The 22604-nt window shown below is 36.6% G+C and overlaps 1 protein-coding gene across 7 annotated transcripts in view; it reads left to right on the top strand.

The window, feature by feature from the left end:
* The window catches only part of DDHD1 (DDHD domain containing 1), a 107643-nt gene extending 85885 nt beyond the window's left edge, over positions 1-21758 (top strand). For 4 of the 7 annotated variants that reach the window (XM_027065734.2, XM_027065730.2, XM_053224464.1 and 1 more), the window contains 6 exons: positions 1317-1392; positions 7827-7976; positions 9876-10128; positions 11138-11329; positions 14124-14207; positions 19057-21758. In XM_027065734.2, the coding sequence (XP_026921535.1) occupies positions 1317-1392; positions 7827-7976; positions 9876-10128; positions 11138-11329; positions 14124-14207; positions 19057-19238 (937 nt within the window). In that variant the 3' untranslated portion in view covers positions 19239-21758. The remainder of the gene's footprint in view (positions 1-1316; positions 1393-7826; positions 7977-9875; positions 10129-11137; positions 11330-14123; positions 14208-19056) is intronic. The other 3 variants (XM_027065736.2, XM_027065735.2, XM_053224463.1) reach the window with 1 other exon arrangement.
* Positions 21759-22604: the final 846 nt, after the last annotated feature.

The raw sequence follows: 22604 nt of genomic DNA, 5'->3' as shown, positions 1-22604 counted from the left end.
GTAGTTCTATTTTTCGTTTTTTGAGGACCCTCCATACTGTTTTCCAGAGTGGCTGCACCAGCTTGCATTCCCACCAACAATGCAAAAGAGATCCTCTTTCTCCGCATCCTCGCCAACATCTGTTGTTGTCTGAGTTGTTGATGTTAGCCATTCTGACAGGTGTAAGGTGGTATCTCATTGTGGTTTTGATTTGTATTTCCCTGATGATGAGTGATGTGGAGCATTTTTTCATGTGTTGGTCGGCCATCTGGATGTCTTCTTTGGAGAAGTGTCTGTTCACGTCTTTTGCCCATTTCTTCACTAGATTATTTGTTTTTTGGAAGTTGAGTTTCATAAGTTCTTTATAGAATTTGGATACTAACCCATTCTCCATTCTGTCGGTTGCCTTTTAGTTTTGCTGATTGTTTCCTTCGTTGTGCAGAAGCTTTTTATTTTGATGAGGTCCCAGTAGTTCATTTTTGCTTTTGTTTCCCTTGCCTCTGGAGACATGTTTAGTAAGAAGTTGCTGCAGCCAAGATCAAAGAGGTTTTTTTCTGCTTTGTCCTCAAGGATTTTGATGGCTTCCTCTTACATTTAGGTCTTTCATCCATTTTGAGTTTATTTTTGTGTATGGTGTAAGAAAGGGGTCCAGATTCATTTTTCTGCATGTCGCTGTCCTGTTTTCCCAGCACCACTTCAGAGCAGCCTTTTAGATACAAAATCCAGTAAAAAAAAATAATAATAAACAGGTTTAGAAAATGAGCTGCACCTTTAAAAAAAAACAGAACCTTAGTTCCATTATTTATTAAATGTAAGTAGATACAAAACATAATAATGGGAAAAATTTGAAGTAATCCAAATGTTCATCAGCAGAGAAGGACTAATAAGCTGTGGTTGATCTGTATGAAGGACAATTATACAGCTGTTACAAAGATTGAAGTAGATCAGGAGGCAATGAAATGAAAAGACCTCCAAGATTCACTATTAAGTGTAGAAAAAAGAAGCATAGAACTGTGTATATGGTGCAAACATTTAGCGTGATTTTTTTTTTAAGGTCATATATATGTTTGTATTTGCCTCACATTTCCCTAAAGGATCCTTCCAAAAAGCTGTTAACAACAGCTATTATGAAGAGTAGGGCTACTTTTACTAATCATTTTATAATGTTTATAGACTGTAGCAGGTGCATTTATCAAATACTGTCAACAGGGATTAATTTGAGGGATTGGATAATGGGCCATCATTTTCTTCTTTATACTTTAGTGAACTAGCGAGCATCTAATATTTATAAAATTGTGAATATAAATATTAGTACATTATCTCCTACTGCTTCCTAGACTGAGAGAAATAGAAGAACGGCTACATGGATTGAAGGCGTCATCCATGACACAAACACCTGCCTTAAAATTTAAGGTAAGGAAAGAGAGAGATAAGATTTCCATCATTTATCTCAATTTCTTTTCAAACATCATTGGAAGTGTGACAGTAGGATTCAAGTGAAATCTGAATTTTTCTTTCAAATGAATATAAACTGAACACATACTGTGTGTTGGACATTGCTAGTTTTGGGGTTTTACAAGGAAAAGGGTGGACAAGATGGCTCCCCAGCCCTCAGGATCTGTAACACAGCGTTATCGGTACTATTAGTAGCTTATAGAATGATATATACATGAGAGAGAGGTAATTTTGCTTGGAAAGGTTTACAAAGGAATGACATTTGTACTTAATCTCAGTAAAGTGGATATTGCCAAGTGGAGGAAAAGAGAAATGCTATTCTGTGTAAAAGAAACAGCACAACAGGGGTGTGAAGGGGTATGACCCCATAGTACCTCCAAGAAACATGAAATAATCTCAAGTAGTGGGAAGAGAAAAATATAGATAGATTTGGGAAATATTTAGTATTTAGAAATAACAAGCCTTAGTAACCAGCTAGTTATGGATGATAAGAAAAATAAGCGGAAGCGTATAGTGATGATTTTAGGGATGGATGGAAAGCTTGCTTTCATTCAGTGAGAAGTATATGACAAAAGCACAGGATGGGGTGTATGTGGTTGGTTTGGAGCAGGGTAGGCAAAACAGTTTAGCTAGAATTTACAGGATTTGGGGCAAAGGGGCTGTGGGATAACAGGAAGAGCTAGAAATAAAGAACTTACATTTCATATGAAGGGTTTTTGAGCATCAGAATGGAGCTGTGGTAAAGTAGTTGTTTAGAAGAATAAAAAATGATAGAGAGATGTTGACCTTGACCTGCCTGTTGGAAAGGACATAGCCTGTAGCTGAATAACAACTCGTTTGCAATGTTAAATGGAGCATGTCATAAGCTCCCTAATACTCATTTCCTTTTGAATGTATACACATATATAGTGTACTATATCATCTCTTCTTGAAATATCTTTTATCACAAGAACTTAACATACTGCTTAAGTAATGGAATGATGTAGAAAATTTTTTATAAGAATCTATCTCTATGACTTACAATGTTTTTTTTTAACTTCCATATTTAAAGGCCATAAGGTTGGGATACCTGGGTGGCTCAGTCGGTTAAACATCCAGCTTTGGCTCAGAGCATGATCTCGTGGTTTGTGAGTTTGGGCCCCACGTTGGGCTCTGTGCTGACAGCTTGGAGCCTGGAGCCTGCTTCAGATTCTGTGTCTCCCTCTCTCTCTGCCCCTCCCATGCTCATGCTCTGTCTCTCTCTGTCTCTCGATAATGAAATAAACATTAAAAAATATATATTTAAAAGCCATAAGGTAAATTTATGTATTTAAAAAGTATATGAGCATGATCTTTGGAGTGATCCCACCTGGAAGTTGAGTTCCATCTCTACCACCATTTTTTTTAAGTTTATTTATTTATTTTGAGGGTGGGGGAGGGACTCAGAGAGAGAGGAAGAGAGAGAATCCTAAGCGGTCTCCACACCGTCAGCACAGAATCCAATGCAAGGCTTGATTTCGTGAACTGTGAGATCATGAGCTGAGCCAAAAAAAAGACTTGGATGCTTAACCCACTGAGCCACCCAGGTGCCTCCTTACCACCATTTTTATATATGATCAATATGTTAAATATGCAGAATTGATCTGATAGAAAAAGTAAACTCTTGTATTTCATGTCCTGGATTTTTTTTACTGGAGAGTAGAGTATGATCCACCAAGTATTAGGATCTCAAAATTCAATATTCATATTACTAGAACTTAAACACTATAATTGTGTATTCTTGTAGTATATACTCATGTGTAGTCTAATATGAATTTTTAATTGTTATTTAATTACTCATAGAGGAAAAATACAGAAATCTGAAATTTAAAAAGGACTATCTGATGACTGGCAAATTAATATTTAGAACTCCAGGGATCTAGAAGGAACAGAAGTCTTTCTATGCCTGTTAACCAAAAGATGGGTTTACTTTCAGAGTACAGGTGTTAGGTCTGTTACAGGTGACCACTAAACTTTAAAAACAAAGAAAAGCTATTGACAAATATTGGTCTGAAGAGTGGGAAAATTTGGTTGTGATCACGAAACTTGGCCACTAACTGGTTATGTAACATTGGCCAATTATCTCTGAATTCTGAGATCTGAATTCGTCTGCTTACTCATCTCTGGAAAAGGAGGTTAGATTAAATGTCCAAAGCTCTTTTTCACCTTGAAAATTCTTTGATGGGTGTAGATTTCACTAAATCAGTCATTACTCTTAGAATAATTCCTTTGTGGGGTGCCTGGGTGGCTCAGTCAATTAAGCATCTGACTTCAGCTCAGGGCATGATCTCGGGTTTGTGAGATCAAGCCCCACATTGGGCTCTGTGCTGACAGCTCCGAGTCTGGAGCCTGCTTCAGAATCTGTGTCTCCCTACTCATGCTCTCTATTTTTCTCTCTATCAAAGTAAATAAACATTTTAAAAACAGAAGAATTCCTTTGTGTGTTTGTCTGTCAAACTGCATACCAATCATAAAGAAAGAAAGGTTGTTTTATAACAATTTAACAAAAATTTATGAAATGCCTGACCAAAGCATAAAGCATTTTTCTAGGATGTACACGTATTTACAGGTATGTATACATCAAGCAGAAAGGATTTACATAGGGGTGTCTGGGTGGTTCATTAAGTTAAGCGACTAACTCTTGATTTCAGCTCAAGTCATGGTCTCAAGGTTCGTGGGTTTGAGCCCACATTGAGCTCTGTAGTGAGTATAGAGCCTGCTTGGGATTGTCTTGCTCCTCTGTCTCTGCCTCTCCCCTGCTCACTTGCGTTCTTTCTCCCTCTCTCTCAAAAATAAACTTTAAAGTGTATTTAAAAAAAAAAAAAAAAAGAAAGGATTGGGGCACCTGGGTGGCTCCATTGGTTGAGCATAGGAGTTTGGCTCAGGTCATGATCTCATGGTTTGTTGCATTCTGGCCCCTTGCTGGGTTTTGTGCTGAGAGCATGGAGCCTGCTTGGGATTCTCTGTCTCCCTCTCTCTCTGCCCCTCCCCCACTCATGCATGCACATGTGCATGCATGCTCTCTCGCTCTAAGATAAACATAAAAAAAAAGTATTTACTTAAATTTTCTTCTATCTCAACTATATTTTGTATCTTTCCCTATCCTTTATTATTTTAATTATCTTCATCCTTTCAGAAGTTGGTGTTTTCATCTGTGTCACTGTCTATGATGTTTTTTGTTTTCTTTTTTTTATGTTTATTTGAGAAAGAGAGAGCATGCAAAAGCAAGGGAGGGGGGTGGCGCAGAGAGAGAGAGAGAGAGAGAAAGAGAATCCCGAGCAGGCTCTATGGTGTCAGTGTAGAGCCGGAGCCCAATGCAGGGCTCAGACCCACAAACCCAGGGCTCAGGACCTAAGCCAAAATCAAGAGTTGGACACTCAACTGACTGAGCCACCCAGACAGCCCAGTTACTATCTACCATTTCAAATGCTTTTTCTTATAGTTTTAATTTAACACAAGTTAATTTTCCTCAGCCTTCAGACATGTCGAAGTTACCCAGTCCTTTAAAAGCAAACAAAAACTTTCTCAAACCTTCTTTAACATGGAGGTACCATTTTCAAAATATATATTCGTTATTGGGGGGAAAAAAGAAGAGTCGCTTCAGATGTAGTGTGGGGAAGAAATTAAAGGGACGTAAAACTGGAGGCAGAGACAAGTATATATAGTTATAGTCCAGATGAAAGACCATGAGGTGAAGTGCAATAACTTCTTAGGTGTTGGAGATGAGATGGAATGATGAATTTGGGACGTCTCACCCATCAGGATAATGGGACATATGAGAGAAGTTAGGCAACCTTAAGAGGTAAAGTGTCATGTTCTATATATAATCCAGTGCTGCTGACCACACCAGTTTTCTAGAAGCCGTCTCGCGTGCCTTTCATGTATACTGCATTATCGTGGTTCTCCTTTCCCTCCCCTTTTGTAGTCTTACCTCCTTCCTCTGCTAATCAAATGTAGTTCTCACTAAAGCCCTTCTCCTTTTTTCTTTTTTGTTTTAATTTTTTGTAATGTTTATTTATTTTTGAAGTAGAGAGAGAGAGCGTGAGTTGGGGAGGGACGGAGAGAGAGGGAGACACAGAATCCAAAACAGGCTCCAGGCTCTGGAGCTTTCAGCACAGAGCCCAATGCGGGGCTCAAACTCACCAGCCATGAGATCATGACTTGAGCCGAAGTCAGATGCCCAACTGACTGAGCCACCCAGGCACTCCTCCTTTTTACTTTGAAATGTTTGTTTATTTTGAGAGATATGCACTATGCATATCTATGCACTTCATAAGCCATCTTACCACTTCTCTTGGTTTTACATATCACTTCTGTAATGGTGATACATAGAGTTGGGAGATGACATATCCAATTCTGTATCTCTTGCCTTAGAATTTCAGCCCCTGTAAATTAGATACGTTACAGATACTTCAAACTTAATTGTGAACAAAAACAGAACTTACCTAGAGTTTCCTGTTGCAGTTGATGGAACCACTGTCTTCCCAGTCAGCCAGACCCAAACCTTGTGACTTGCCTCTGACTCATTCCTCATCCTCATCTTCATTCAGTCATATTGATTCCACCTTCTCCTCTCCCATTTCTATTTCTGAATGGAACATCTTGCCCTGCCCAGGTTCAGATTGTCTCTTGTCTAAACACTTTCAGTAGTTTCCTAACTTGTCTCTGAGTCACTAGACTCTAAATTTTCCAGTTCGTCCACATACTACTACCAGGTTTACTAACCTCCTAAAACATGGGTCAAATCCTGTTCTCCTTCACTACTCATAAAATCGATTAAGTCCTACTTTTTTAACCAAGTAGTCAAGATTCTGTGCATTCTCATTCCAAGTTACATTTTCCTGACACCCAATTTTTCAACTATGTCAGACTACTTATTCTTCCTAAATTGAGCCAGGCTCTCTCCTGCCTCTGCTTTAGTTCATGTGATTGTATCAGCCTAAAATGTCCTCCTTTCTGGCCCCAGTGACCAGCCCCAGGTGTAGAAATCCTTTTTGTTTTTTATGTCCAATGCAAATGCTTTCTCCTGTGTATCAGAAGACAAACAGACTTTTCTCCAAAGAAGACATCCAGATGGCCAACAGACACATGAAAAGATGCTCAATATCATATCCTTTGCATAAAGGAAATGCAAATCAAACCCACAGTGAGGTATCACCTCACATCTGTCAGAATAGCTGAAATCAAAAACACAAAAAACAGCAAGTATTGGAGAGGATGTGGAGAAAAAGGAATACTTGTGCACTGTGGGTGGAAATGAAAACTGGTGCAGCCACTGTGGAAAACAGTATGGAGGTTCCTCAAAAAATTAAAAATAGAATTACCATATGATCCAGTAATTCCATTAATGAGTATTTACCCAAAGAATTCGAAAACACTAATTCAAAAAGATAAATGCACCCCTGTGTTTATTGCAGCATTATGTACAATAACCAAATTAGGGAAGAAACTTAAGTGTCCATTGATAGATGAACGGATGAAGATGTGGAATATTACTCAGCCATAAAAACAAGAATGAAATCTTGCTATTTGCAGCAACATGGATAGATCTAGTGGGTACAATGCTAAGTGAAATAAGTCAGCCAGAGGAACACAAGTACCATATGATTTCATTCATGTAGAATTTAAGAAACAAAACAAAGGAACAAAATAAAAAACAAGACAAACCAAAAAACATACTCTTAACCATAGAGAACAAACTGATGGTTACCAGAGGGGAGGTGGGTGGAACGTGGATGAAATAGGTAAAGGGAATTAAGAGGACACTTACTGTGATGAGCTTTGAGTAATGTATAGAATTGTTGAGTCATTATATTTTACACGTGAAACTAATATAACAATGTATGTTAATTATACTGGAATTAAAAAAAAAAAACTTAACAATGTGGAAAAAAATGCTTCCTCCTGTGTAAAAACTCTGAGGTGGAATTAATTATCCCTCTCTTACAGGAGGCTTTCCCCCTATTCATTTATTTTATTATGCCTCCCCCACAGGATTCCTCTGCCTTATTGGTCTTTATTAAAACGTTGATAGCATTAGAATATTACTTCACACAAAATAGTAGCTTGATAAAACTTGGACTAGTGTGTGAAAACACACAATGAAATGGTCTTCCTTCTCCTTTTCTTCTTCTCATTTTTTGTTTTCTGTTAGATTTAAAGATAATGAAGTTGCTTCTAAAAATGGATTTTTTTAGACTAATTAATGGTTGGCATATAATTATGGCAGATACCATCTGAACAAAGCTTGTGAAAAAAGACATATTTGAAGATAATTTTATTGTTCATATTTTGCCATGTGTTATGTTGTGCCCAAATTCTGCTGAGAAAAACTACCACCAGTTTTAAAATTTGGGATGACTTTATCATTTTAGGTTGAGAATTTCTTCTGCATGGGATCCCCATTAGCGGTTTTCTTGGCATTGCGTGGCATCCGCCCAGGAAACACTGGAAGTCAAGACCATATTTTGCCCAGAGAGATTTGTAATCGGTTACTGAATATTTTTCATCCAACAGATCCAGTGGTGAGTTGCAGTTATAGACATTTTTCCCTCAACATTAAATTATTCATAAAAGACTCTGTATGAAATATTGCAAGGTACAACTGAACTAATGAGAAATGAGTTGATTTATCTGATTATATTTTCATAGGTTCATATCTTTAAGACATTGGTGTTTTGGTTAATTTAGGGCTCGGAAATACCTCAGAGGTGATCTATGTTATAAGAGCATAGTGTAAAACTATTATCTCTGGACAAATAGTACAAGGAATAGGAATCTTCTGGACTGTCTAACCACAACCAATTGTAATACCAATAACCCAGCAAGCACAAATTTTGAAAATTCCATTTTAATTTTTTTTTTCTTTAAAACATGCTACCATATTGAAATGTGTTTGGTAGACCCTATTTGAAATGTATTAAACATGAAAAAGTGGAAGAATTTATTTTAGCCTGGTCGAATTTTAAATCTGAGGTTTTTCATTCTCTTTTATGTTTATACTGTTAATAATTTTTTAATGTTTAGTGTTTAATGTTTTTAATCACTCCAGTGATCTTGCATCCGGGTAAATTGTATACTACCAAGTAAGATTTTTAGATGAGAAAAACGCTTCTTAAATCTTTTGGGGGACAAGGCTAGATAGAACTAAATTTAAAAGAAACTATTTTAAATAACCTTCATTCTCAGAAAGTTTGCTTTGTGTAATTGTGTGAAGTCTTTTCAACTATCTTTAGCTAGTACCAAGTAAATATAGCATTGATTAAATATTAAAATTTTAACAATTCCCTATGTGTTAAAGAATCCAAAATGCTATCTTTAAGAAATGAATTTCACTGAGAATCTAGTATTAGATTCAAATACAGACGGCACAATCTTGGCCAAGTCACTCCCGAGACTTATCTATGTAATGCAGATGACAAAATTTTACCTCCTAAAATGGTTAGGATTAAGTAAAATATATGTAAAAACACCCAGCTAACCATTTAGTATTTCATTAATATATATTCATTTTACTCATTATCTTGTAACTTGAAAGTGAACTTGAGTTTGTAGGGGAACTCTGAGTTATCAGTGTATACCCTGTCCTTGGTATAATCTTAAAGTTTTGTTATATCATAAAGGAGGGCTCCAATGTCATTTTATTAAGTTATTTTTTATTAATTATTTTATAGTTTTTCCTGTGATTTTTTTAAGTAAAGTTTTTTTAAATAAAGTTTATGTCAGAACTGTGCTAAGCAATATTTACAAATGTTGTCTGTTCTTGCCAACATCCTTGTGAGGTAGGAAGTGTTAATCTGATTTCTACAGCTCAGGAAACAGTGACTCTGAAACCTTGTGACTTGGTAGGTATTATTCAGTTAGTGACAGAGGCCAGAATGTGAACTAGGGGAATTCTAATGCCAAGTCCATTCATTGTCTTTTCTGCTATATCATCCCTTCTTCACATTAGACAAATGGTCTTTAATCAGCATCTAATTTGTGCTGTTACTATGTTAATCTATTTGAAAATAGAGTTTACAAAGAGCTTCTAAGATGTTACAGATTGGCTTTATTTACTGTGTCCTAGTTTACTGTTTATTGCTTCAGCTTTGTTGGTGAGACTAACGTAAATCTAATTGTTATATGATATCAGAACCTAATAAAAATGAATCTGTTTTTCTGAAAAACAAATTAATGGGCACTGTTAGCTTAGACCAACACTAATTGGTTTTTTCCATAATCTCATCATTAAGGATATATAATTAGACCAAATTACATATTATTAATAGTGAACAAATGGGAATGCATGTTAGAAATACCAGGTGTTTTTCTTAATTCCCTGAGGTCTATTGAGCATGCAATAGAATAAGAATAAACAGTTTACTAAAATCCAAGCATTGTGCCTTAATGTTGTGTTTCTTTGCATTTTTTTTTAAATCAAGGCTTATAGATTAGAACCATTAATACTGAAACACTACAGCAACATTTCACCTGTCCAGATCCACTGGTATAATACTTCTAATCCTCTACCTTATGAGCATATGAAGCCAAGCTTTCTCCACCCAGCAAAAGAACCTACCTCAATTTCAGAGAATGAAGGCATTTCAACAATACCAAGCCCTGTGACCTCACCAGTCTTGTCCCGTCGACACTACGGGGAATCTATAACAAACATAGGCAAAGCAAGCATATTAGGTAATTTCTCTTAAGTATTTCTTATCAGTAAATGTAAATACTTTTTTAGATAGGCATTAAATTTGAGGTACTTGAAAATACTCTGCATATTACAAAACATCCAACATTTAATCCCCATGTCTAGAATTAACTACCCTCTCACTGTTCATACTTGAGAGCTAAAATCCCCAAAGGTTCTCTAACTAGATCAGATCTTGTACATTTAGAATATGAGATAGCTGGATAGACAAGGAAAGGTCTGGGAATCAAGGCCCTCATTTTAATCTTGGCCCTACCACCTACTATGAGATCTTGGGGAAGTCCCATCATTTTTAATGGTCTGCTTCCTCATCTGTAAAATGAGGGAGTGCTTGAGTTCTAAGGGTGTCCCTGCCAACCAGTTCTGCAATTCATGTCTTAACAGTCTCTCAAACCGTGTCTGTCCTGGGGTCAACAAGGATATTTAATTTCTTTGAATCATCTCCAGCACCAGCCACAATGTTTGGGGTAGCGCTGGTTTATGTGCCTCTTGAATTTGTCCGTTTTTTTTAGTTACAGGTTGCCTTAACATAAAGTGCCACAAGATGGCACTATAAATAGGTTTTTCATTGAGATTTCACTTTGTCATACTCCCAGATTTGTTTATTGATAGCTTTTTATAACATACTCACTTAACTTCAGTAGTAAAGCATATCAATAGTAAATATATGCCCCTGTCAATGGTATGATTCTTTCATTAACGTTTTTAATCTTCCCAAATATTGTAATCAACAGTGATCACTTGAATAAAATAGAATCTTTATTCTTTTGTACACTGTATTCCTGCAGTTTGTACAACTCTCATTCTATTCAACACCATTTTTACTTAGAAACCTACAGTGTAAATTGTAACTTTCCTATGTTCCCACCCTGGAAAAATATGACTAGGACTTGGAACCTCTGCCAATTGTCTGTAACTATGGATGGTGCTCTTTAGCTTGGTATGTGGTGTGATTCCAACAGACTGACTGCCCTGTTTTGCGAAATATAGGGGCTGCTAGCATTGGAAAGGGCCTTGGAGGGATGTTGTTCTCAAGATTTGGACGCTCATCTACATCACAGCCATCTGAGACATCAAAAGACTCAATAGAAGATGAGAAGAAGTCACTTGGCTCGCTTCCCACTACCACTGTTGCAACACAGACCCTTCCACATAGCAGCTCTGGCTTTCTGGATTCTGCATGTTAGTTCATATTTTTCTTACTTTAAGTTAATACTCTCTTACAACTCGAAGGCGGGGAGGATGAAGATACTAACGGTAGCAGTCAACTCTAAAATGTAAAGCATAAGTTAGCTTTTTTTTAAAAAAAGTACTTTTCCTCTGATTATATTTTTTATTTATTTTTTGAGAGAGAGAGAGAGCATGCAAGCAGGGCAAGGGCAGAGAGACAGAGAGTATCCAAAGCAGACTCCACACTTCCCATGGAGCCTGGCACAGGGCTCAATCTCACAACTGTGAGATCATGACCTGAGCTGAAATCAGGAGTTGGATACTTAACCGACTGAGTCACCCAGATGCCCCTGATTATATTTTTAAGTATAATTCCCAGGTAAATGCAGTTTTGCTCTCTGCATTGGTGAATGAAGAATTAAGAACATTAATAATCAGGGCCTGGTGGCACAAGGGTCTTAAACACTGAGCATAAAACAAATCTCTTTGGGAGAAAGCACCCTGATTTTTAGAAAGTAGATTTTTAAAAAAATACGGTCTTCTCAGCCTTAAAAATTCATGTAATTGCTTTAAACCTCTGCTGTGTATATTCTTGATACTTTTTAAAAGCCATCCTGCTGCTAATTCCAGAGTTTCATTCATCCAGCCAAATTACAAAGGCCTTCAAGCTTATATTGTATTGGATCCGCTGTGTGGTTTCCAGTTATATCCCAGCTACCTAGTGTAAAGTAGGTATTCAAGAAATGAATAAGTGTATGGATAGTTATGCTGGACTTAGCATTAGAATGGAGCTCTATTTAATTCTTTCCAGTAGACTTCTAAGGTTTAAAATCTTGCATAGTTGTGAAACTCTTATACATTTAATATATATTTAATCCCAAAGGTCTAAATTTGAGCCTTATTTTCAAGTGTCCATAAAAGAAGACTAATAAGTCCTATTTTTCCATTGACTTATATAAAGAAATGTAGATTCTCAGACTAGCTGCTTTTTGTTACTATAGCAATCAGGGAAAACTTTTCCTTTCTTTCTCTATAAATGTTTAAACAGATTTTATTTCAGATACTTGTAGCCTTGTGTTCTTGCTGTGTCTGCTACTCTGTATTTTAAAATGACAGTGTCCATTGCCATCCATCAAACATACTTAAAAAGGAAGTTCAAGTGTGGTGGTTCTAGAGGCTGGATCTTTCTCCACAGTTAGCCCTACTCCAGGAGCCATTATCCCAGACATTCCTGAGTTGGACATTTCTATTCAGACCAATAGCATTTTTTAACTTACTCCTATTTATGTGAGACTCTGATCACTAAAAATTTTATAATTGTAAGCCTTTTGAACACTGCCTAGAAAATTCATTTCAGACTTTGATATTTGTATAAAATTCATTTTTTTCGTTTTCTTATTAGTGCTGACTTAAGCTTTCACTTCTACTTATTCAGAAATGCGGCTGTAAAAATACAAAACTGTTGTGACATACAGAGATCACAGCTCTAAAGTTTCTGAAGAAAAATAGTTTAAAAGAATTTTGTAAGATGACAGGTAAAAAGTCACAATTCCTTGTAATGTTAATACACAGCAATGATGCTAGTAAATAAACATTAGGGTGACTGAGGGAACAAGAATGAAGTGGGATTTGAGCCCCCAGGAAAGGGTAATGAAGACAAAGAGAGAATCCATAGGATCTGAAGGAAGAAAGCTGTTTCTGTGGTCTTTTTACTATTTAACATAGTAATTTCAAAATGATAACAGAGAAACCTGTTTCTTCTTTCAGGACAACAATTAATAGAGGTGCTCAGCTGCATTGCATCATTATACTTTGATAGCTTAACAAAATACATTTTCTGTCAGTCTTGCATATAAATTCTTTCTTTGTTGGTCTTAATGGTAAAGTCCTTGTAGACTATAGACTCCACTAAATGTGAGTTAATCGTGAGTCTTAGTTACAGATATTTATCTCTAGACATAGATGTAACTATTAAAATTAAACTATTATAGTAGAATTCCACCTTTTAAAATCAGATTCTCAAGATTTGCCTTACTAATTGTTAGACTTGCTTCAATAATACACTTTTCTTTGTAATCCTGATTTGGATGTTTTTTTATGTCATAGTTGCTCTATTATGCACATAGTGGCTGTATCTTGCAAATCCTAAAACCTTTCTTCCTTAAGCCTTCTTTCTGGGATTTGGTCATTGTGATTAGGTGATTCTGGCTTCCTTCCTTTCTTCGTTCTGCTTGCATTGATTGCCTCAGTTCCTGATGGCCTTTATTCTGAAGCTGCCAACTTTGATTCTCTTGCTTTTTGAGGGTAAGATGGACACAGGCTTTGAATTTTCGTGATCCATCAGGGTTTCTCTCTTTGAAGAGTATGTGTTGTCAATTGAAACCACTTTATTCTCATCAAGTTGAATATCAATAGCTAGTCTTCATTTCTTTTGAAAAGTCCGGGCTTGTTTACGGTAGTTTTATGGCTTCATTTCTTGTACTCCCTTATGTTTGTATCATATTACGGAAAGAAAATATCTGTTTCTTTTAACATTGTTTTGCCTCAAGGTTAGAACTTAAATGAGCTATTAATTTTGGGGATATCTGGGTGTTAACAGATTATGACATTGTATTGCAAAGTTAACGATGCTTACATTTTCCATGAAAGAGCTCTTCATAAAAACCAAAGTGTGTACTTCTTTATGTATGCTAGGTTTAATCAGCATATTTGGGAGTGTTGTTCTAACTTTTGGCCACTGCATCATTGAAGGCCCTTTGTAACCATCAGCCAACACTTTACAGCATCTTGTGTTTTTTTTTCACAGATTTCAGACTTCAGGAATCGTTCTTTAATCTCCCACAACTTCTTTTTCCGGAAAATGTAATGCAGAATAAAGATAATACCCTCGGTATGGTATATGTCAGGAATAGCACTCAGAGTACAATAAAAATGATCCACTTACAGGTCTTCTGCTCACTGAAAACTTGCATCAGTTCTTCTATGAGATCAGCTTGAATGTTAACCATTACAGACCATTTGATATGTAATTTTTTCCTGTATATTCTAACCTTAAATAGTAGGGGTCCTGAAACCCAAGTATTGATTAGTCCCTTAGTGTGCTAAAATGATACTCCTATACATTCCTACAAAGAAGCAACCTTTTGGAGAGGGAAGAAAAGCATGAGGTCATCTTCCTCCTTTATTGTCCCAAAGGCTGCAAAGAGGTTCACTGTTCTTTACATGTAAGACATTTAGATATAAAGTCTCATAGTGTAAGAAATGTAATTATTCCTAGGTATTTCAGGTATCAGTACCGCTACTACTTAGGGCTGTGCGTGTGCCCTAGCTGCTGCTATCTGGTTTCAACACAAATATTTTTTCTTTAAGAAGGGTAGGTTTGCATTTAAAAATTAGCATTATTGGATACAAGAGATATTTTCAGTCTCTTAATTCTTAGCAGATTCTAAATGTACCACTAAGGATTAATCTTAGTTTAAAATCATTTTTATCATTAACTTTCATTCCTTTTTCCACAGCTCCTCTCCTTTTCCTTTTCCTTTTTTTTTTTAATATTGGATTTTGTCTTTAACAAAAAATGTTACAGGTTTTTCCTTGGATTTTTAACCACATTTAATTTTACAACTTCTCTATGTAATTGCTAATTTCCATACATATTTCTTCTGTTTTCAAAAAAAACTTCCTTGATAAAAATTCCAAAACAGTATTTTAATATAACAAACTGGTTTGTGTTTTTAAGCTCCCTAGCAACAGTTTGTTTTGATGAAACTTCATGAATTTCCCTTAAGGAATGATCTTATATAAGTGCTCTCTCTGCCCCCTGCTCATGTAATAGTTAGTCACATCCATGAAGAAATTATTTGACTTTGGTTTTTGCATATTTAATTCAACACAGAAGTTAATCCACTCATTTATCCTGCGTTCAGGTAGCCCTTATACGTATTATCTTAAAACCATCCCAGCTATCTAAACATTAACTACACCAAACTGATTCAAATGGCAATATGTGTATGGCTTCTATTTCTTTTCCCCTGCTTTTTTGCATTTAACAATGATTTATTAAATGTTTACCATGAGCCAAAGTACCAAGATAGCCACTAGAAAAGATACCAAAATGAAACAGACTTCAGTACTGCCCATAAAGATACTAAATGCTAGTGTGGAAATTGAGCATTTTCTAGAGAATATATATTTACCTAGTAGAGAAGTAGATTGCTACATAAATATTTATAACATATGGTAGATGTGATGAGCCACATAACAAAGGTACTGGTAAAGGACTCCGTCAGTTCTAGGGAATGAGAAAATGCTTTCACCTCGAAAAATTATAAAAGGCTCTGTGGAGGTAGAATTTGGACACACGGTGATGAAAAGACATTGCAGGGAGAAGAAACAGCATATGGAAAAGCACAGGGTATGTAGAGGTATGTATGTATGTAGTTAGTTTTCTTGAGAAGAGCCAAGGATGAATAGAAGGGAATAGTTCTGAATGTGATTGGAAAAGTTTCTTAAACCAGATTGTAGAGGGCCATCTCCTGGAGTTTTTTTGCATTCAAGATTTACCTACAAAGCCTATCTGTTATCAAACATTAGGTATTTGAATATCTTCCAGGACAGATTAGTGTTGGGAAATTATTTTGGCAGATGTGAAAACTGATTATAATATCAAGGATAGAGAATATCCTCAAATATATTTGAAATTATAACAGTTCACAAAATGTAAATATTCCTTGATGTCAAACACCTAACCACATGAAATGTATAGTTGCTCTGAGGCAACACAGAAATAACAAGACCTAATTTACCCAGCAAGAACTCAGCATAATCTTTTTTACTATGAAAGAAGCTTTTGCTAGTCACTTGAAAACACAATTTGCTTTACTGGTATTTTTCTTGGTATCTGCCTGTAGCCAAAAATCATGCAGTTATGACCAAAATTAATACTTACAAATAAGACCACTTTTAAGATTCATTAAGTTTTTGAAAATTTCTCTCCAAGGAAGTTAAAGTGTTTCCATTAAGCAATAGAAACCTGTCCAATTAGTACACATTTTAAGACTAAGATGTGCACTTCCTATTCACATGTGTTATGTTTTCTAATACAGTATCCATGTGGACAAGCCTTGTGCAGAGAGTTCTCTGATGAAAGCACAGTCCTGATGACACTTCACCTCCTACATACTTCATACACTGCAGACATTCACTCTGGGGAATAGGAAGGGAACTAGGCCTCTGTGCCAGACTCCCCAGAAAAGAAAATAACCCATGCTTTAAGGCAGTATAAGGCAACTGCTGATGATTGGTAAGATCCCACAGTATTTTTTCTCAGTTTCACTTCTCTTCAGTTCAGGATCTCGTTCCTTTCTTTGTGGATAGAGGAATTCTAGCACTTAAGGCACTCATAAGAGAGAAAAAAGGGACAGAGTGATGATATTATGTTTTCCTTTCTCTTTGACCTAATTCAGTGAGTAAAACTAGGAAAAAACTACCCGCTGTGTTGTGCCACTCATTTTTGATGTGCTAATATTAAGAAAATAGGTCCAAGGCAACTCCATATAGATTTAGGCCTATTTGGGCCAAGAACTCATCTCACGGCACATAAAGAATGGTAACTGCCATCTAGACCCTTGCTCCCTTGGGAATTCTGTGACCTCATAAAAGGAAGAGACGTGAGACGTAGGCCCACCTTATTCCATCCATCCGCCTGCAGAACCAACACCTGTGAGGTCACCTGCACTGGCAGCCATACTACCTGTTGTAAACCTTGGAAGGAGGATGAGAGACTAAAACAGATTCATCGGGTACAGGCTGGCTACCTAATTCCCGTTTTGATGAGGATAGCCTACACATAAATAACCAGGGTGAGAGATGGCAAGTCTAGTTAACCATACTGACTGTAGGTGGTAAGAATGACAAGGGCATAGAGTAGGGCAATAATTAAGTTCAGCATTTGAGTGTCTAGTATATGAAAGGCAGTGTTTCACAACAGTAACCACGTTTAAGGATAAATCTCAGGGACATAAAATCAAAGCCAAATAATAGTTGGTATAACAAAACACAAATCCGTTTTTTTTTTAACTTTAAAACAAAAGTTTAACTTAAGGCTGTTGGACTAGGAAAGGCTGTTCTACAGTGGCATTTTAAAGTAGAAATGATAACTTCGTGGTCTTTGCCAATATTAATGTATAGGTTTCTCATCTCTTCTGTTTTTCATTTTATTTCTCCTCTTTTCTTTGTAACTACCTCCAGCTTGACTTCTCTTCTTCACGCTTGAGAATTCCAGTCTCCTCGTTTTTCATCTTCCTGTGTCTTGTGCCAGAATGTGCCGACAAATCGAACTCAAATGTCCTATGGAGTACAAGAGATAAAAGATTCAGACATTACTACCCCCCAGTTCCCCATATAGATTTCAGCTATTTCTGCTGTATTACGGATTAGCTTATTGTAATTTAAGTGAGAAAAAAAGTTTTAAAAATTTTGTAAATATATTTTACAAGTGTTTTATAACCTAATTGGTATTTATGCTGCTTAAGGGTAACCTTAAAATATACAGATAGATCAATGGGCATTCCTTGTCAGAAAAGCATAGTTGAATAGAAAAGTAACAACTCTATGCCCTTTTAAATCACTAAAAGATATTGTCACAAAATACCTATTTAAAATAAGCATTAGCTAAACATTTATATGAAATCATTCTCTAGAGTGATACGATTTCCCATGTGCAACTAACCAAATTCCCAGTGTAAAACAAAACCCAACTTTTTCTCCAGCCTCGTTGATTTTTGCCACTTGCTACATCTTCTGGCACTTCGAACAAAGATTTGGGTGTTCTTTGTTTTTAAGATAGCTCCTTTAAAGTCTTATACAGCTCATTGACTCTTTTAAAGGAATTCCTAGAGATCAAAGTATTATTTTTCTAAGTGTTTTATCTCTAAGGACTTATTAAATGGATCCTTTGCAATTCTCTTACAGCCTTGATTTTTCTCCAACAGGTATTGCAAAGACTTTCTGTGGCTTTTAGAAAAAGACTTGATTAAATTCACTGAATTGTTTGAGCACAGCGCTGTTATAAATGAAGTCCTTCCTCCCAGGGATCACCACTGTTCCTCCTGGTTTAACTGTCCCAGCCACCCAGTGGATTCTTTATCAAGCAGACATTTAGTGAGGACTTGTATGTCTCAGGCACATGTGAGGCCCTGCTGACTGCATGGGGACCAGGCTGTGCCATGGCGGCCATATGGGGAGGAAAGCAGTCTAGGACTACAAAAAGTAACCACAGAATGAGGTGATGGAGAGGGCGTTTGAGTGACCTACTGCATGCACTCCCAGACATTATTGCACATAAGCCTGGCCCACACTTCTGCCAGAGGGCTGTTTTTCTTATTTTACAGATTAGGAACAAAGATTAAATGGGAAAGTTAGGATTTGAGGCCAGTTTCTTTACTCCAAACATATTCTATGACACCAACTGATTTGTTTGTTTTATTCCTTTATTATCCCATACTGACCTAAGCATACAAAGGAAAGGACTCTCCCAAATAGAATCCTGAGCTATTGAGTCTGTCTTGGGTGTTTGTTTGTTTTCCATGAGATTAGAGTGGAAAGTCACTTTAAAGAGGGGGGAAAAAGGATAAAAGAATCATTTCTATTAGCTAAATTTTTATTCTCAACTCTAGGTAAAGTCTATATAGAACATATTGTAATACTTATTCACTTGTTTGACTTTCTTTTCCTTTCAGTGGAATTGGATCACAGAATTGATTTTGAACTCCGAGAAGGCCTTGTGGAAAGCCGCTATTGGTCAGCTGTCACATCTCATACCGCCTATTGGTCATCCTTGGATGTTGCCCTCTTTCTTTTAACCTTCATGTACAAACATGAGCACGATAATAATGCAAAACCCAACTTAGATCCAATCTGAACTCTTGAAGGACACTAATGGCCCCAAACTGATTTCTTCCTGTTAAAATATGTGTGTCAAGATATGATGGAGATTTCAGGTTTAAGTGTGTTTCGGTTTTGTTTAGGGCAAGAAATATTTGAATTTAAAGCACTTTATTTAAAAAACAAATATTTTTTCAGTCTGAAAGAAGTTATTTACACTTTTCATCATTTTAATTATGAGTCTGACAGAGCCTCCTGCAGAGAATCAAGCAAGACCTGGAATTGAGTTTGGGTGAACTACGTTATAAATCACAATCTAATTTCCCCCAAATATAAAGGCATATTAATGAGTTGAATCTAATGTATTAACCAAAATATGTTGTAACTCTAAAATGGTCAAGATCCAGTGTAGTCTACATAAAGACCACAAGGTGTTATTACTGTTGTCGATTTCTGCAAAAGCTTCTATTTCCACAGGTCCTTTGACAGAAGAGGATAACAGAGTTTAAGGTGTTTTTGAATTTAACTTGCTTACAAAAACTAATGCTAAAAAAAGAAACAATATTTGAACTACTGTATTTATAATTTATTACCTCTAACTGCTTTATTTCAATACACGAAGCATTACATTTTTAAAATGTTTCCTTTGAACAATTTAAGAACCACATTTCTTTTCTATAGTGTTAAGACCCTTTTTTCCTCAAAACTCCATCTTTGTACTCTTCAGATGAATATATAGACACTGTGGCATACTTTCAGTATTTTTGTCATTAAAAACTTGTGGTTTCACATAAATAACACTAGTTCAGTTATTTTGAAAACAAAATGAACTTTTCGTTATGTCACATGTACCTCAGAAGAAAGCTAAAGTTTTCTAAATTTGACACAAAGTACTTCATCATGGCTACATTTCATTAACCTTATGGGAAAATTAGTAAACAACTTTGGAGTGGTGAATACTACAACTATTTTCAATATATAAACATCTGTGTGCCAAACAATTAACATATATAAAGGGATGGAGTGCCACTCACAGATTTTACTTGTGAAGTGTTCGAGAAAACATGGTTGAGACACAAGACACAATAGATCAGGATCCCGAGGCACTGGAAGAGTATTCCTCCGCTGTGATTGTCTCCACAGTGCTTTTCATCTGAGGAGCTCAAAGTGCTTTAAGATTCAGTCATCTCTGTAGTACTCCTTGAGGTAAGTAAATGAGTGTTTTCCTCCTGTTGCGTGTTAATACGCCAAGGCACCAAAACATTTTAAAGTGCCTTGAATTAGATTACAGAGCAAATAGAAGAGCTCAGATTGAAGCTGCACTGTATTCTTTTATATGCTATTCAGTGACTACAATTCCCACGTGACCTCTTAGTAGTTTGCCGACAGTAATAATAACAGAAGTTGCAATGCGTAATTTGGAGAGAAGACCGTGAAGCCGATATTTTGTCCTGCTTGTCGTATATGTTCTGTGGTTCTCACATACAAAGGAGGAGTTACTTAGAAGAGACCAGTAGCCATCTCTACCCCAACTAACTCACTTTTGAGTGGCTTCCCCTAGGTTCCACGTAAGGTGCTGTCTGCTTATCTTCCAAGGATTTTCTTAGCTGCCCAATAATTGTCAAGCTGGGAACAAAGTTGGTCAGTTGTGCATCTCACCCACTCCGTTCTTTACAAAAAGCCGTGGAATCTGTGGGCTCACCTGTAGGTTTTCCTGAGCACCATTAGTCCCTTGTCCTGGGCTTTCATGGAATTTGCACAACATAAAGCACTTCTTTTGAGTGCTTAAAAAGGCCCCGAAGCCCCGTGACCAAATATGTGACTCTTGCTATAAAAGGCTTTTGATGAGATCTTCGCAAAGCTGAAGCAATCTCTTTCAAATTTAGAGACTCCTATGAACTCAGGTCACTTTCATACCCTGTTTTATTTCATATGTCTACTTTAGTTCTCAGGAAAATTAAACTCCTGTCTCATGTGACCATCTCATTAAAGGTACTTGAAGCATATGTTGCTGCAGGTGGTGTGACACTCGTATGTCTGAGAGCTTTAAGGGATTCATTCTTACCAGTAGAATGCGAAGAGTCCTTTTTCCTGGGGACAGTAAGTCTATCAAACCTTTTAATTTGATATGGAAGAAAAAGAAAAAGATATTCCCATAGCTATAGCACATTATCTGCTTCTCTTTTTTCACGTTGAGAAAAAATCAAATTTAACCCCACGGAGTTTATCTGAGTTCTTGAAAAGAGCAACATTTAAAACCCCCTTTTCAAAATTAGCTATTCTGGATTACTGAACAGGTGTTTTGTTTTCAGTGTATTTCATCAACAGAGAGTAGAGATGGTGATCTTGACTTGATAGTACTCTTCTTGTTTCCATGTCTCTGCATGTTATCATGGAATGTACTTGTATATACTCAAGTAATATACAGAGTATGTGTAATTCCGGCTTGATTTAGAAGCTAAGTCCGTTACTGAGTAACATTTTGCAACTTTATTCCAGCAAGTACTAAATTGGCCAAAAAGTTCTGTTTTTGATACCATTAAAAATTTATTCTCTATTTTGTGTACACGCTATGATGATTCTTCAGAGTATTGGTCATATCGTTCTATTTTAATCCAGTTAGGGTCCCAAGAATTACCAAAACTTAGAATAAGGGAGAATGTTTTGGATTAAATCTTACCTTATTTTTACTTTGAAATTGACCTTTGCTAAAGCCTTTTTGTTAGTTCGTAACTTTATTTTCTTTTAAAAAAAATTTTTTTTAAACATTTATTTGAGAGAGAGCACTAGTGGGGGAGGGGCAGAGAGAGAAAGAGACATAGAATCTGAAGCAGGCTCCAGGCTCTGAGCTGTCAGCACAGAGCCCAACCCAGGGCTCGAACCCACCAACTGTGAGATAATGACCTAAGCGAAAGTCAGACACCCAACCGACTGAGTCACCCAGGCACCCCTCATCACTTTATTTTCAGCAGTAGTTATGTTAGAATCCAACATTACTGTATTTTAAAACATAATTATAAAGTATACTGGGCTTCCCAAGACCTATCCCTCTATAAAATGTGAAGCAAGCCTTATGAATCTTATCTTTTACCTCTTTCTATTAAAGCGCATCTGTCAGCCTTTGAAAATTCTCACACTGCACATGTTCTATAGAAGCCTCCAGGCAGTGATGTGTGAACATTCATCTTCATTCTTTTTCTCTCTGTTGTTTCCTCTTTGGGGGCTGAGGTATCTTAGTCTGCAAGGCATTTCACACACCATATGCCAGGTTTGCATTCCCCTGCAGAGTAGCCGGGGAAAGAAACCGTCAGGGCAGTATCACAGCTCACCACTCATTTCAATGATGGCACCTGAGCCCCTTAAAGTGGAGCAGACCAGACCCAGAGGTTTTGCTGTAAGGCCT

The sequence above is a fragment of the Acinonyx jubatus genome, chromosome B3, assembly GCF_027475565.1.
Source record: "Acinonyx jubatus isolate Ajub_Pintada_27869175 chromosome B3, VMU_Ajub_asm_v1.0, whole genome shotgun sequence".
Taxonomy (NCBI): domain Eukaryota; kingdom Metazoa; phylum Chordata; class Mammalia; order Carnivora; family Felidae; genus Acinonyx; species Acinonyx jubatus.
This window is presented reverse-complemented; position numbering and strand designations above follow the sequence as displayed.